At 45.3% G+C, this 15,708-nt stretch overlaps 2 protein-coding genes across 6 annotated transcripts in view; one reads left to right on the top strand and one right to left on the bottom strand.

Moving 5' to 3' along the window:
- LOC135096657 (uncharacterized) overlaps nucleotides 1-15,708 on the bottom strand; it is a 56,580-nt gene that overhangs the window by 1,345 nt on the left and 39,527 nt on the right. For 4 of the 5 annotated variants that reach the window (XM_063998361.1, XM_063998359.1, XM_063998357.1 and 1 more), the window contains 2 exons: nucleotides 11,808-11,950; nucleotides 1-2,086 (listed from right to left, as the gene is read on the bottom strand). The exon at nucleotides 1-2,086 is cut by the window's left edge. In XM_063998361.1, the coding sequence (XP_063854431.1) occupies nucleotides 1-1,258 (1,258 nt within the window). In that variant the 5' untranslated portion in view covers nucleotides 1,259-2,086; nucleotides 11,808-11,950. The remainder of the gene's footprint in view (nucleotides 2,087-11,807; nucleotides 11,951-15,708) is intronic. The other variant, XM_063998360.1, reaches the window with a different exon arrangement.
- Nucleotides 1-15,708, top strand: part of LOC135096656 (uncharacterized) — an 83,495-nt gene that overhangs the window by 48,513 nt on the left and 19,274 nt on the right. The gene's annotated exons all lie outside the window — the stretch shown is intronic.

Raw genomic sequence — 15,708 nt, 5'->3', positions numbered from 1 at the left:
CCCATATGGGAAGGTCAATGGGTGTGGTGGATCTTGGTATCTTTAAGTATCCTTGGTATCTTGGTATCTTGGTATCTTTAAGTATCCTCTTAAAAACATCTATCGCCAGGACAGTGGGGGGAGAGGAGGGGGCGGGAAGATGGGCATGAAGCGGAGTGGTCTGGAGGGGAGGGCAGGTGTGACAGATAGCGGCAAAGTGGTCGTTCATCTCCTGAGCCGCGAGATTAGCAGGAAGGTGTGAGGTGCAAGGAAGAGATGAAGTGTGCTTTTGTAGGCCACACAAAGCTTTGCTGCTAGCGAACCACTGTCTGTTGTTGGCCTGCTTGAAGTGGTGTATCTTGTCCGGGTAATAGCTTGCCTTGGCAGCCTTAATCGCCCTGATCACTCTGTTTCTTAGCTTCCTGTATAGGACCTGGCAGGAGTGGAACGACCACGTCCGCTGATGCATGAGTCTTTTAATGCGGGGCGTCATGCAGGGGGCATCAGATGTGTGCACTGTGACGCTCTTGGCTGGGAAGTAGCGGTGGAAGGCTTCTGTGGTGGTGGCGACGTAATTGTGCCATTTTGAGTGGACGTCCTCCACATCCAGCACCTCGGTCCACGGGTGTTGTGTCACCCACTGCCCAAACTCCCTCAAGGCTGACTTAGGCATGGGGCGGTGGGTCCTGGTGACAGTTGGCCGGGTGGTCGAGGTGGTGGGTGTGGGTGTCCACAGTATGGAGAGGTGGGTGCTCCGTCCCATGGGAGGCAGCGGCTTGAAGGGCGAGTACTGCTGGCATAGGTCTGTCAGTATAAGGTCGAGGGTGGCTTGCTGGGTGGTAGGGAAGTCCACGACCTGGGTGAGGTGTAGCTGGTGTAGGATATCGCTGATATACAATCCGTTAAAGTCCCCACAGATGACCAGCTTGGCAACAGGATACCTCACACTTAGGGCCTCAGCAGTGTCACTGATGTGAGTGGTGAGTAACTGTGCTGTGGTGGCTCGTGGGGGGTGGTACACGACGCACACGATGATGGAGGCCGTGTTGCTGAGATGGCAGGGGGGCGTAACTCTCACCCACAGGGCCTCTACTCCGGCAGGAATGTTGACAGGCAGGTGTGAGGGGCTGAGGGTAGATTGGGAGAAAACGGCCACTACGCCCTTCCCCCCCTTCCTGCGTCCTGTCCTGAGGTGATGGCAGAGCTGGTAGTCCTGCATCGTGTGGTTCCGAAATAGTTTCAAAGTCTTAAGGCACTGTGTAGATGGCGCTGCAAACATCAACAAACAGACCTGGGTAGAGCTCCAAGTTTTGCCAAGAATCTGCTGCCATACAGGCTTAGATCAGGCAATATATTGCCTAAGGAGCTGCACGAGGGTAGAGTGCAGCCAAGAGTCAGTTACTTGTAGCCCACTGAAGAAAGCTAGCCGGTAGTTAGAAGCTAGAATATAATGTGGCCAATCAACACCGGCCCAACCCCTTCTGCACCGCTGTGAAAACCGTTGCCATGGTAACGGCGACGCCAAACCACTGAAGAAAACGGGGTGCAAAGACTTAACAGGATACTTGTTTGTTTGTCCAAGATGGCTAGTTATGACAATGTAAACACAGTGAAGGCATTGTCTGCTACGGAGATCAATAAACTGACAGCGGCGCAGCTAAAATGTGCACTGAGAACAACTGTTGCACATCAGCCTCATGAAGAGCAGCCACCGAGCTCTCAATTACTCGAAGAAATAAGAAATATTCCAGAAGATTTGGCAGCTGTGAAGGAGATGAAGGAAGAAATAGAATCACTGAATACAACACTCGATGAAGCCTACATGATTATCCACCAGCAAAACCGGTTCCTAGAATCCCTTGGCGCCAAAGAAAGGGTGCGGCACTTGGTTATAACTGGGGTCTCGGAGGATGACGACGGCCTGGGAACGACAGATGGAGACAAAATCAAGACAGTGCTGGAAGCCGCGGGTTACGCCGGACCGATACGCACCGATGTATGGGCAACAATACGACTTGGACAGCCTGACGCACGGAGGAGTCGCCCTATTCACGTGACGCTGGAGAGTCAAGATCAACGGAGCGACATCTTGCGAGTGGCGAAGAACCTTAAGGATACAGGAAGAGACTTTGAACGGATTTGCGTGAAGAAGGACGTTCATCCGGCGGCGAGGAGAGAAGTGACAAGACTGAGGACCCGAGAAGATGAGGAGAAGCAGAAACCAGACAACCAGGGAGTGGAAATTACGTATGACTGGCGGCGGCGAGTATTGCTGCGTGTTGTGTTGTGAATGATAGGTGTTTCACAAATTTTGGCATGGAAAGAATTGGAATGGACAATTAAAAATATGTGCTTGTAATATCTGTGGTGTGAAAAATAAGCTCCAAAGCCCTGAAGTGATAAATGTTGCTTTAGAATTTGACATGATATGGATCACTGAAATTAAGTAACGTTAATTAGTAGCTTGCTTGGTTTTTTATTTATATATGAATAAAAGTAAACAAAATAGTCGGAGAGGAGGAATTATGATGTTGGTGAAGTGTGCGTTGGTGCCATATATCACATGTGCCAACATTGCAGCAGAAGGACAAACATGGGTCGAGCTGTCCTGCTGCCCTGGGATGAGGCTTGGCGCCATGTATATCCCACCGGTCGACTCGCCCTACCACGACCCGGCGCTGCTGTGGGAGGGGCAGGTGACCGACTGTGACGGTGCCATAGTGGTCGCTGACTTGAACGCACGTGTGGGTTGCCTACCAAGTAGAAATATAAACGGAAAGAGATGTGAATATAATGGTGTGAAAGATCTTTTAAGTAATTGCATGGGCCGGGCAATACCCAACATGTGTGAAGAGAAAGAAATGGTAGTTGCTAACCATTTGAAATATGACGGAAAGCAGCGAGGAGGGAATTTATCTTTTAGGCGTAATGATCGCTGGACATCGGAAATCAACCTGTGTTTATCGACCTGTGTTTAGTTAAGTATAGCAGTTTGAATGTCCTCAAAGACTTATGAACACGCCAAGTTATGTCGTGCTCAGATCATGCGCCACTCACTCTAACAATTAACACTGACGTTTTTAAATGAGTAACGCCATCACGGCTACTTGAGCGCGCCAGTAACTTGGGTCGGACGCTGACACAGTCCCTAGCTGCACCACTAATATCGCGACAGGCCTGCACCATGACAAAGTGGATATAGAAGCGTTCGTGACGAGGATGGCGCTGTGTGAGCCGCCAACCCTGGGCGTGGTGAATGAGGAAAGTGTGAAGGACGTGGTTAAGGAAAGCTGCAGGGAAGTTAAAGGAATAGCAAAGGAGTGTAAAAAGTCGAATGTCACGCGTGAGGGAAGTGTAGACCTAAAAGAGTCATGGAGGAAAATGACTGTGATAAAATTTGGAAAGCAATTAACTGGAAAGGTGAAATTAGAAGTAAAGAAGGCAGTACCCAGCCTACTGAGAGTCAGTTTAAGATTCATTTTGAGGAATTATTGAATCCAGTGATGGAGGAAGTTGGAGAGGTAAACTTTGAGCAGGCACCAAGTATTCCCATTGTGGATGATCCTTTCACGTTTAGAGAGGTGGAAACAGCTGTGAGAGGGATGAATAAAAAGAAAAGTTTTGTTGGAATAAGTCCTGCCCTATTAATGAACTTACCTATGAACTGGTTGATGTTTTTTCTTACAATGTTCAATGTAATTTTTGATAGTTTGTGTTTCCCACTAGCCTGGTGCTATAGTAAGTTAAGTGTATTATTTAAGTGTGGTGATCGCATGCTTTGTGATAACTACAGAGGTGTTAGTATAATGGACACCCTAGCTAAACTCTATGACACACTTATTATCAATAGATTGAAAATGTGGATGGATGTGGACAATTGTCAAGCAGGAGCAATGGAGGGAAGAGGATGCCTAGAGCAGATATTTACACTGAGATTATTGTGTCATTATGTAAAATACAAGAAATTGAAGTTATATGTATTATTTATAGACTATCGTAAAGCATACGATAAAGTACCGAGGTCCAGGCTGATAGAATGCTTAAGATCAATAGGATGTGGAAGAAGGATGTTAAAAGCAATATATGTTATGTATCGCTGCACACGTAACGTGCTTAAGAGTGCCACGGTGGAGTCGTCAGTGGGAGTAAGGCAAGGCTCACCTTCCAGCTGTCTAATGTTTGTGATTTACATTAACCAGATGATTCGTATGCTGAAGGAACAAATAGCAACTAACAGCTTCTTGGGCGCACTGCACACAACATCTCGGGATATGTGCATCAGGAAACTCAGAGTTGTCATCGATTATTGCAGTGATTATGGAATTGTTCCTAATGAGGACTAAATTATTTTTTTTGTTTGAAATATCACTCGTTGTGATAAAGTTCCATTAAAGATCGAGGGACACGTTATTAAGTACTGTGACAGATACAAGTTTTTAAGGGCCTGGTTTACCGACAGCGGTTGTATGAAGGACGTGGTGTCACTACACGAGGCAAAGTGTCAGGCAGTCGTCAACAAATTTTCTATAATTCGTGCCTCGAACCTTATTATGCATCCTTGTTATAAACGACTTGTGTCTGACGCGGCTGTGTTGGCTGAACTGAGATAGAGCTGCGAGTCGTGGCTGACACACAGCTGTGTGTCACTCACCAGTCAGTACAATAAACTTATGAAATGTCTCCTGGACGTGACAAATAACACAAGCTCAAACTTATGTCATGTTGAATCGAGAATTAAGCCAGTTTACCATACTGTCTGTGTCCGATGGAAACGTTTCTTGGAGAGGAAGCTGACTCTACTCGACAGAAGTGAACCATTTCATGTTGTATTTAGTTGATGCAGAGAAGCTAACACCCCTGGTTATAAGTTATCCATAGCGCCAAACAGTATGATAATCATATAAATCCTCTTGACAGAATAATTAATTTAATTACCAATAAGCCACAAGACGCAACAAAGTATCACACATATAAAACAATATTGAATTCTAGTCTTGGTGTCCATAATATTTATTCAGATGACATAATGTCCCTGATTTTACACATTTGGCGTTTGTAAGAATTCGACTGATGTCTTATGTAGGTACGTGTGTGAAGTGTTGATTAGTTATAGGACCTAAAAAGAAAACAATACTTAATTAGAACTACTTGTTGCATTAATATTGGTCAAATTGTGTTAGACGTTATGCTGAGTTATGTATCTATGTTAGTTATAGCATTACTGCTAGTAAGTGCTTGCTAATGCTGGTTACTTTGCATCGCCTAATTCTTAAACAATACTTAGGTGAAAGTGTTGTTATTTATGTTTGTAAATGTATGATTCTTTATTTGGACCACTGGCAAATTTTGTACCTTTCACTTTACTGTATGAATAATTTCTTTGGTCAGTAAAAGTAACTAACTATCACGTTGGGCGGCGGGTGACCGGACCCTCGCATACGACGCAGGAGGTAGTTGCGTTCGTACGTTTGCACGGCAGCACACATTATCCTTTATGTGTCGACACGCACTCGCTAAATGTGTTCACAAGTACAACAATCTCACCAGGGCGAGCCTAAAACTAAAAACTAAGAGTTGAAAACTGAAAAAAACCGAGGTCACTATCAATAGGGGGCGGGGAAGGCAGGAAGGCCAACATGCTGGCCGAGGCTGCTCTAGAGCGCCTAAGGTCACACGTTCTTTCCTTTCCCATGTGTGTGTGTGTGTGTGTGTGTGTGTGTGTGTGTTATAACAAGAGAAGTGGCAATAAAATACACATAATTTACTGACAAGCATTGCACGACAACATTACTGCGGTGATTAAAAGTACTCCTGTAAAATACTACATGGCATCATACAAGCCAGGCAGGAGGGGAGCGAGGCCCAGCGACCTTGAAAACAGCTGACTGACTGACAAGAGGCATAGAGAGAGAGAGAGAGAGAGAGAGAGAGAGAGAGAGAGAGAGAGAGAGAGAGAGAGAGAGAGAGAGAGAGAGAGAGAGAGAGAGAGAGAGAGCACTGTACAATTTTTTGTTTGTTATTTCCGTGAATAAATTACAGTGTCCATGAATAGTATTTCTATCTGTTATCCTACACACACACACACACACACACACACACACACACACTGATAACAAAAAAATAATAAAAAATATGAATCAAGGAAAGATGGTAAAGCAGACACTGAGGGTTGCAAGGAAGTAGTAGTATTAGTAGTAGTAGTAGTAGTAGTAGTAGTAGAAGTAGTAGTAATAGTAGTAGTAATAGTACTAGTAGTAATAGAAGCAGTAGTAACAGTAGTCGTAATAATAATTATAGTAGTAGTAGTAATAGTAGTAGTATTCATAATAATACAAAAAGTAGTCGTAATAATAATATTCGTAGTAATACTAGTAGAAGTAGTAGTAATAACAGTAATCGTAATAATAGTAGTAGTAGTAGTAGTAGTAGAGTAGTAGCAGTAGTAGTAGTAGTCGTAGTAGTAGTATTATTAGTAGAAGTAGTAGTAGTAGTAGTAGTAGTAGTAGTAGTAATAGCAGTAGTAGTAATAGTAGTAGTAGTAGAACTAATATTAGTATCAGTAGCAGTAATAGAAGTAGAACGACTATTAGAAGTAGTAGTTTTTTTTTTTTTTTTATGTAGGAGTGACACTGGCCAAGGGCAACAAAAATCTAATAAAAAAAAATGCCCACTGAAATGGCAGTCCCATCAAAAGGTCAAAGTAGTGGTCAAAAATTGATAAATAAGTGTCTTGAAACCTCCCTCTTGAAGAAATTCAAGTCATAGGAAAGTGGAAATATAGAAGCTGGCAGAGTTTACCAGAGAAAGGGATGAATGATTGAGAATACTGGTTAACTCTTGCGTTAGAGAGGTGGACAGAATAGGGGTGAAAGAAAAAAGAAAGTCTTTTGTAGCGAGGCCGTGGAAGGAGGGGAGGCATGCAGTTAGCAACATCAGAAGAGCAGTTAGCATGAAAATAGCAGTAGAAGACAGCTAGATATGCATTATTGCGGCGGTGAGAGAGAGGCTGAAGACAGTCACTGAGAGGAGAGGAGTTGATGAGACGAAGAGCTTTTGATTCCACCCTGTCTAGAAGAGCAGTATGAGTGGAACCCCCCCAGACATGTGAAGCATACTCCATACATGGACGGATAAGGCCCTTGTACAGAGTTAGCAGCTGGGGAGGTGAGAAAAACATGCGGAGACGTCTCAGAACACCTAACTTCATAGAAGCTGTTTTAGCTAGAGATGAGATGTGAAGTTTCCAGTTCAGATTATAAGTAAAGGACAGACCGAGGATGTTCAGTGTATAAGAATGGGACAGTTGAGTGTCATTGAAGAAGAGGGGTCAGTTGTCTGGAAGGTTGTGTCGAGTTGATAGATGGAGGAATTAAGTTTTTGAGGCATTGAACGATACCATGTTTGCCCTGCCCCAATCAGAAATTTTAGAAAGATCAGAAGTCAAGCATTCTGTGGCTTTCCTGTGTGATATGTTTACCTCATGAAGGGTTGGACGTCTATGATAAAACTTGGAAAAGTGCAGGGTGGTATCATCAGTGTAGGAGTGGATAGGACAAGAAGTTTGGTTTAGAAGATCATTCATGAATAATAAGAAGAGAGGTGACAGGACAGAACCCTGAAGAACACCACTGTTAATAGATTTAGTAGAAGAACAGTGACCATCTACCACAGCAGTAATAGAACGGTTAGAAAGGAAACTTGACATGAAGTTACAGAGAGAAGGATAGAAACCGTAGGAGGGTAGTTTGGAACTAAAAGCTTTGTGCCAGACTCTATCAAAAGCTTTTGATATGTCCAAGGCAACAGCAAAAGTTTCACAAAAATCTCTAAAAGAGGATGACCAAGACTCAGTAAGGAAAGTCGGAAGATCACCAGTAGAGCGGCCTTGACGGAACCCATACTGGCGATCAGATACAAGGTTGTGAAGTGATAGATGTTTAAGAATCTTCCTGTTGAGGATAGATTCAAAAACTTTAGATAGGCAGGAAATTAAAGCAATAGGACAGTAGTTTGAGGGATTAGAACGGTCACCCTTTTTAGGAACAGGTTGAATGCAGGCAAACTTCCAGCAAGAAGGAAAGGCAGATGTTGACAGACAGAGCTGAAAGAGTTTGACTAGGCAAGGTGCAAGCAAGGAGGCACAGTTTTGGAAAACAATAGGAGGGACCCTATCAGGTCCATAAGCCTTCCGAAGATTTAGGCCAGCGAGGGCATGGAAAACATCATTGCGAAGAATTTTAATACGTGGCATGAAGTAGTCAGAGGGTGGAGGAGAGGGAGGAACAAGCCCAGAATCGTCTAAGGTTTTTTTGGCTAGTTGGAGAACAGACTTGGCATGGTTCCGGGCAGAAATATAAAGTGCATGAGATTCTGGTGATGGAAGGCTTAAGTACCTTTTGTGGGCCACCTCTCTATCATGTATAGCACGAGAACAAGCTGTGTTAAACCAAGGTTTAGAAGGTTTAGGACGAGAAAAAGAGTGAGGAATGTACGCCTCCATGCCAGACACTATCACCTCTGTTATGCGCTCAGCACACAAAGACGGGTCTCTGACACGGAAGCAGTAGTCATTCCAAGGAAAATCAGCAAAATACCTCCTCAGGTCCCCCCAACTGGCAGAGGCAAAACGCCAGAGGCACCTTCGCTTAGGGGGATCCTGAGGAGGGATTGGAGTGATAGGACAAGATAAAGATATGAGATTGTGATCGGAAGAGCCCAACGGAGAAGAAAGGGTGACAGCATAAGCAGAAGGATTAGAGGTCAGGAAAAGGTCAAGAATGTGTGGCGTATCTCCAAGACGGTCAGGAATGCGAGTAGGGTGTTGCACCAATTGCTCTAGGTCATGGAGGATAGCAAAGTTGTGGGCTAGTTCACCAGGATGGTCTGTGAAGGGAGAGGAAAGCCAAAGCTGGTGGTGAACATTGAAGTCTCCAAGAATGGAGATCTCTGCAAAAGGGAAGAGGGTCAGAATGTTCTCCACTTTGGAAGTTAAGTAGTCAAAGAATTTCTTATAGTCAAAGGAGTTAGGTGAGAGGTATACAACACAGATAAATTTAGTATGAGAGTGACTCTGTAGTCGTAGCCAGATGGTGGAAAACTCGGAAGATTCAAGAGAGTGGGCACGAGAGCAAGTTAAGTCATTGCGCACATAAACGCAGCATCCAGCTTTGGATCGAAAATGAGGATAGAGAAAGTAGGAGGGAACAGAAAAGGGGCTAATGTCGGCTGCCTCAGACACCTGAGTTTCAGTGAAGAAAAGAAGATGAGGTTTAGAAGGTGTTCTACAGATTGAAAATTAGATCTTAGACCGCGAATGTTGCACAAGTTAATGAGGAAAAAGTTGAGGGGGGTGTCAAGACACTTAGGGTCGTTGACAGAAAGGCAGTCGGACCTGGGGACATTTATGGTCCCCTCCCCAGATGGGGACTCCGAGGCTGGTGTAGGAGTCGCCATGATGATTTTAAAATTTTAGAGTGAAGGGTGTGTGTGTTATTAGGTGCTTGTAGTTTTGTGTGGAGGAAGAGAGTTGTCTTTAGAGGGCAGGCTGTGACTGCCCCCTTGTGTTGTGAGACACAAAGGGAAACGTTCAGTGAGGTCACAGCTGGGTTTAATGATAAGTTCACAGCACCCCCTGAACAGTGCTGCACACCTCACCGGGAGTAATTATCGTTTCGGCAGGTAGTAACAGTTAACAGAAGTAAGCATAGTAGAAGACAGAGAAGGTTGCAAGGAAGTAGTAGTAGTTGTAGTAGTAGTAGTAGTAGTAGTAGTAGTAGTAGTAGTAGTAATAGAAACAGTAGTAACTAATTGTAAAAGTAATTATAGTAATAGTAGTAATAGTTGTAGTATTCATGATAGTACTAAAAGTAGTCATAATATTAATAGTCGTCTTAATACTAGTAGAGTAGTAGTAGTAGTAGTAGTAGTAGTAGTAGTAGTAGTAGTAGTAGTAGTAGTAGTAGTAGTAGAGCTAATATTAGTATTAGTAGCAGTAGTAGAAGTAGTACGAGTATTAGTATTAGTAGTAATAGTAACAGAAGTAAGCATAGTAGCAGTAGCAATTGTAATAGTAGTAGAAGTAGTATGTAGTAGTAAAAGTAGTAGTAGTAGTAGTAGTAGTAGTAGTAGTAGTAGTAGTAGTAGCAGCAGCAGTAGTAGTAACAGTATTAGCAGCAGTAGTAGTAATAGTAGTAGCAGCAGTAGTAGTAATAGTAGTAATAGAATTGTAGTAGCACTAGTAATTGTAGTAGTAGTAATAGTAGTAGTAGAAGTAGCAGTAGTAGTAATAGCTGCAGAATTAGCAGCAGTAGCAGTAGTAGCAGCAGTATTTAGGTAGAACGAGTTGAGGTGCGGTTCACACCAGCGAGTCACTGTCACCGCCGTCCGTGACGTCATGAGTGGGGGGAGGGAGCGAGGAGAGCACCTCGTGTGTGGGTGGTGGAAAGGGGAAAGGAGCGTGAGGCGGTGGGGGCCAGAAGGAGTGGATGGTGGGTGGGGGGCAGGAAGGAGCGGCTGGCAGGCTTGGCGCTGGAAGGAGTGGGTTGCTGGTAGGGACTTGGCAGGAGTGGGTGGCGAAATGGGCTTAGGAAGAAGTGGGTTGAGGGTAGGGGGGGAGGAAGTGGGAGGAGATAAGGACAGGAAGGCGTGCTGGCAGGTAGTGGCCGTGAAGGGGCTGCTGGCTATTGGGCGGCCAGAAGCTGCTGCTGGAGGAAGTGGGAAGGAGTGGCTGGCGGGTGGTGGGGAGAGAGGTGGGGGTTAACGAGGCGTCTCGGACAGACACAACAAGATGGCGTCTGTCTGAGAAGGTGTCAAGCTTAGTTTCCCGAGCCAGCGGCATGATGGGACTAACAAAACACCAGCAGGAGGTCTTTCTGTACACAACATGCACATGTACACAACACACGTGTGGCTGTACACCTGGCGGCTACTCAACACACCTGGTACACTACTGGTAGCACACTTCAGGGAGGGCTTGGCCAATCCTGGTTATCTTGACCACCACTAAGTCTTTGAGGAAGAACACAATGCGATACACACGCGCACCACACAAGATACGCCGCCACACTGGCTGCAGACTGAGCGGCGTCCCTTTGGCTCAGTGTTTCCAGGCCGTTCGGTACTTGAGCGACACACAAAGGTCTACTTGATATACAGGGACTTGTTCAACCAACGAACACACTCATATCCACCAAAAAAAAAATAATATAAATAAAATAAATAAATAAATAAGTAAGTAAAAATAATCAAATAATTAAATTAGATTAAATGATTAAAATTACTTTTGCTTCTACACTTACTACTGCTATTACTGCTACTACTACTACTACTTCTACTACTACTACTACTACTTCTACTGTGTGTGTGTGTGTGTGTGTGTGTGTGTGTGTGTGTGTGTGTGTGTGTGTGTGTGTGTGTGTGTGTCATATTACTGATAATAATCATAGTAACAATATAACAGCAAGAACTACTACTACTACTATTACTACTACTACCATTACTAATATAAATACTACTACTACTGCAGCTGTTTTTTGCAACAATTCTTAAGGCATTATTATTAATATTCACATACTAGTAGTAGTAGTAGTAGTAGTAGTAGTAGTAGTAGTAGTAGTAGTAGTAGTAGTAGTAGTAGTAGTAGTAGTAGTAGTGAGAAATCGTAAATACTACCTCTACCACTACAATTACTACTACTACTACTACTACTACTACTACTACTACTACTACTACAACTACTACTACTACTACTTGTACTACTACTACTACTACATAGGCATGCTATTAAAGGTCATGAACAGTTCCATCTGGTACAAACTTAGCTGTGTCACCTTGGTGGATCCCTGTCAAAGTGTCTTCTGAATTGTCTTTGCACTTCTTTGACATTTTCGTGCCTCCAGTAACACTTTATGACAGATGTTCTTCCTTCACAGCTTACTCTTACTTCTGTCATTATTATTTTACCCAACTGTTTCTGAAAAAAAAAATCAGTGAATTATAGCTAGTCAAACAGTGAGTATATTTTTGGGTGACTCTCTCTCTCTCTCTCTCTCTCTCTCTCTCTCTCTGTTTATACAGACAGATACAGATAGATAGATGTACACAGGTACAGACTTGTGCTTGTGGAGTATAAATGTAAGAGCATGAAGCACAGTGTGTCTCTCCCCACAGGCACCTCCCGCCTCACGCCTTGCTTCCTCCCGTCTCCCAGAGTCTACACACCTGCACTCTTGAGGTGAGTACACTTTTTACTCTTTTCTTTCCTGGTAATTGTTTTCACTGTGTTTTCTATTGCACACACTCAGAAAGTAGAAAATGAGGCACTAACGAGGCAAGACTATATATCACAAACACTAAACACAATAATAATAATAAAAATAATAATAATAATAAAAATAATAATTATGATAAAAATAATAATAATAATAATAAATGGTTTATTAATAAGGCAGTTTACAAACTGAAAATGTACAGAGGGGATGGGGAAATACTTAACATTAATCCTGAAGCTAAGCTTAATATAGAAGAGGAATATTGTTGATTGATGGCTCGCACCATGGTGGGAATCGCGCTGAGTCTGTACCGGTCCGTGCGCGGCGCCTTTAGGGGTGTTATCTTGTTGTGGTGTCTGGTGGCACGGACCAGGCGAGGTGCGTCAGGCAGCAGCAGGTGTCTGAGGCGTGGATGATGCAGAAGTCCCCTTCCAAACTTCTCCAGAGCCTCTCGGTGCCTGGTGGATAGTCTGGACGTCTGAACAGACTCAGGGTGGTCAGGGCTTCATCACAGGTGGTGTAGGCAGGGACAAAGATGACCCTGCACGCCCTCTTCTGCACTCTCTCCAGCTGGAGCTGTTGAGTGTGTGTGAGGGAGGAGGACCACGCTGGGGAGGCGTACATGAGTTTGGGGAGGATGAAGGTGAGGCACACTCCCCTTAACTCGTCTGTCAGTGTCCCCAGCGACCTGAGTCTGCGCATCATGTACAGCTTGTAGGTAGCGGATCTTACGGTGCTGGCGACATGCTGCTTCCAGGTCAGCTGGTCGTCCACCGTGACTCCGAGAAGCACATCCAGAGGCACATCGGACCACCTGGAGGGGGTGAGAGCCCACTGTGAGCTGGGGAGAGGGCACTGGTACAGAGGAGGTACAGAAATGCATCACCACAGTTTCGCTGTGGTTGATGGTCATCCTGCTCTCCTCCGTCCATGTCTGCAGTCGCACCAAAATGACTTGGAGTGGCAAGTAGTCCGGGTTCCTGGTGGAGACTGGGACGTCCACGGTGCAGTCGTACACTCACTTCCAGCCATGGGGGTGTCAGTGAGGGCGTCGTTAGTGAGGAGGAGGAAGCATAGTGGGCTCACCCTGGTTCCCTGGGGGACCCCACATGTCAGCTGTTGGATATTAGAGACAGAGCCTTGATAGCGAACGGCCTGACGCTTCCCTGAGAGGGTGTTGGCTAGCCACGCTACCAGGCTGGAAGGGAGACCCAGACTTATTGCCTTGCTGAAGACAACAAAGTGATCAACAAGATCAAAGGCTTTTTTGAAGTCCACAAAAGCAACAGGTAGAGAGGTGTTTCGCTTGTCCAGGTGGCTGTGGATGAAGTCAAGGAAGCTGGTCAGGTAATGGGAGGTGGGGGTGGCTTTAATATTTCCAAACTGTCTGATATCCACGGTATAACAAGTTTTGGTGTAGGCCCAGTCATACACAAAATCTTCACAAATAAAGCTAGGGATGGGGGTGATAGAGACTGGCCTGAGGTCACCGAGGGACTGTGCACTGGAAGCTTTGCGGATGGGAGAGACGTAAGACGTCTTCCAGTCCGCGGGGCAAGAGTGTTGGGAAAGAGAGGCGTTTATTATGGGGCATAGCGGTGTTGCTGGCTCTTCCCATATGGGAAGGTCAGTGGGTGTGGTGGATCTTGGTATCTTCAAGTATCCTTGGTATCTTGGTATCTTGGTATCTTTAAGTATCCTCTTAAAAACATCTATCGCCAGGACAGTGGGGGGAGGGGAGGGGGCGGGAAGATGGGCAGGAAGCGGAGTGGTGTGGAGGGGAGGGCAGGTGTGACAGATAGCGGCAAAGTGGTCGTTCATCTCCTGAGCCGCGAGATTAGCAGGAAGGTGTGAGGTGCAAGGAAGAGATGAAGTGTGCTTTTGTAGGCCACACAAAGCTTTGCTGCTAGCGAACCACTGTCTGTTGTTGGCCTGCTTGAAGTGGTGTATCTTGTCCGGGTAATAGCTTGCCTTGGCAGCCTTAATCTCCCTGATCACTCTGTTTCTTAGCTTCCTGTATAGGTCCGGGCAGGAGTGGAACGACCACGTCCGCTGATGCATGAGTCTTTTAATGCGGGGCGTCATGCAGGGGACATCAGATGTGTGCACTGTGACGCTCTTGGCTGGGAAGTAGCGGTGGAAGGCTTCTGTGGTGGTGGCGACGTAATTGTGCCATTTTGAGTGGATGTCCTCGACATCCAGCACCTCGGTCCACGGGTGTTGTGTCACCCACTGCCCAAACTCCCTCATGGCTGAGTCAGGCATGGGGCGGTTGGTCTTGGTGACAGCTGGCCGGGTGGTCGAGGTGGTGGGTGTGGGTGTCCACAGTATGGAGAGGTGGGTGCTCCGTCCCAGCACGGAGGAGTCGCCCTATTCACGTGACGCTGGAGAGTCAAGATCAACGGAGCGACATCTTGCGAGTGGCGAAGAACTTGAAGGATACAGGAAGAGACTTTGAACGGATTTACGTGAAGAAGGACGTTCATCCGGCGGCGAGGAGAGAAGTGACAAGACTGAGGACCCGAGAAGATGAGGAGAAGCAGAAACCAGACAACCAGGGAGTGGAAATTACGTATGACTGGCGGCGGCGAGTATTGCTGCGTGTTGTGTTGTGACTGATAGGTGTTTCACAAATTTTGGCATGGAAAGAATTGGAATGGACAATTGAAAAAATGTGCTTGTAATATCTGTGGTGTGAAAAATAAGCTCCAAAGCCCTGAAGTGATAAATGTTGCTTTAGAATTTGACATGATATGGATCACTGAAATTAAGTAACGTTAATTAGTAGCTTGCTTGGTTTTGATTTATATATGAATAAAAGTAAACAAAATAGTCGGAGAGGAGGAATTATGATGTTGGTGAAGTGTGCGTTGGTGCCATATATCACATGTGCCAACATTGCAGCAGAAGGACAAACATGGGTCGAGCTGTCCTGCTGCCCTGGGATGAGGCTTGGCGCCATGTATATCCCACCGGTCGACTCGCCCTACCACGACCCGACGCTGCTGTGGGAGGGGCAGGTGACCGACTGTGACGGTGCCATAGTGGTCGCTGACTTGAACGCACGTGTGGGTTGCCTACCAAGTACAAATATAAACGGAAAGAGATGTGAATATAATGGTGTGAAAGATCTTTTAAGTAATTCCATGGGCCGGGCAATACCCAACATGTGTGAAGAGAAAGAAATGGTAGTTGCTAACCATTTGAAATATGACGGAAAGCAGCGAGGAGGGAATTTATCTTTTAGGCGTAATGATCGCTGGACATCGGAAATCAACCTGTGTTTATCGACCTGTGTTTAGTTAAGTATAGCAGTTTGAATGTCCTCAAAGACTTATGAACACGCCAAGTTATGTCGTGCTCAGATCATGCGCCACTCACTCTAACAATTAACACTGACGTTTTTAAATGAGTAACGCCATCACGGCTACTTGAGCGCGCCAGTAACTTGGGTCGGACG

Source organism: Scylla paramamosain, unplaced genomic scaffold (genome assembly GCF_035594125.1).
Source record: "Scylla paramamosain isolate STU-SP2022 unplaced genomic scaffold, ASM3559412v1 Contig5, whole genome shotgun sequence".
NCBI classification, from domain to species: domain Eukaryota; kingdom Metazoa; phylum Arthropoda; class Malacostraca; order Decapoda; family Portunidae; genus Scylla; species Scylla paramamosain.
The sequence above is the reverse complement of the archived record's forward strand: the minus strand, read 5'-3'. Positions and strand labels throughout refer to the sequence as shown.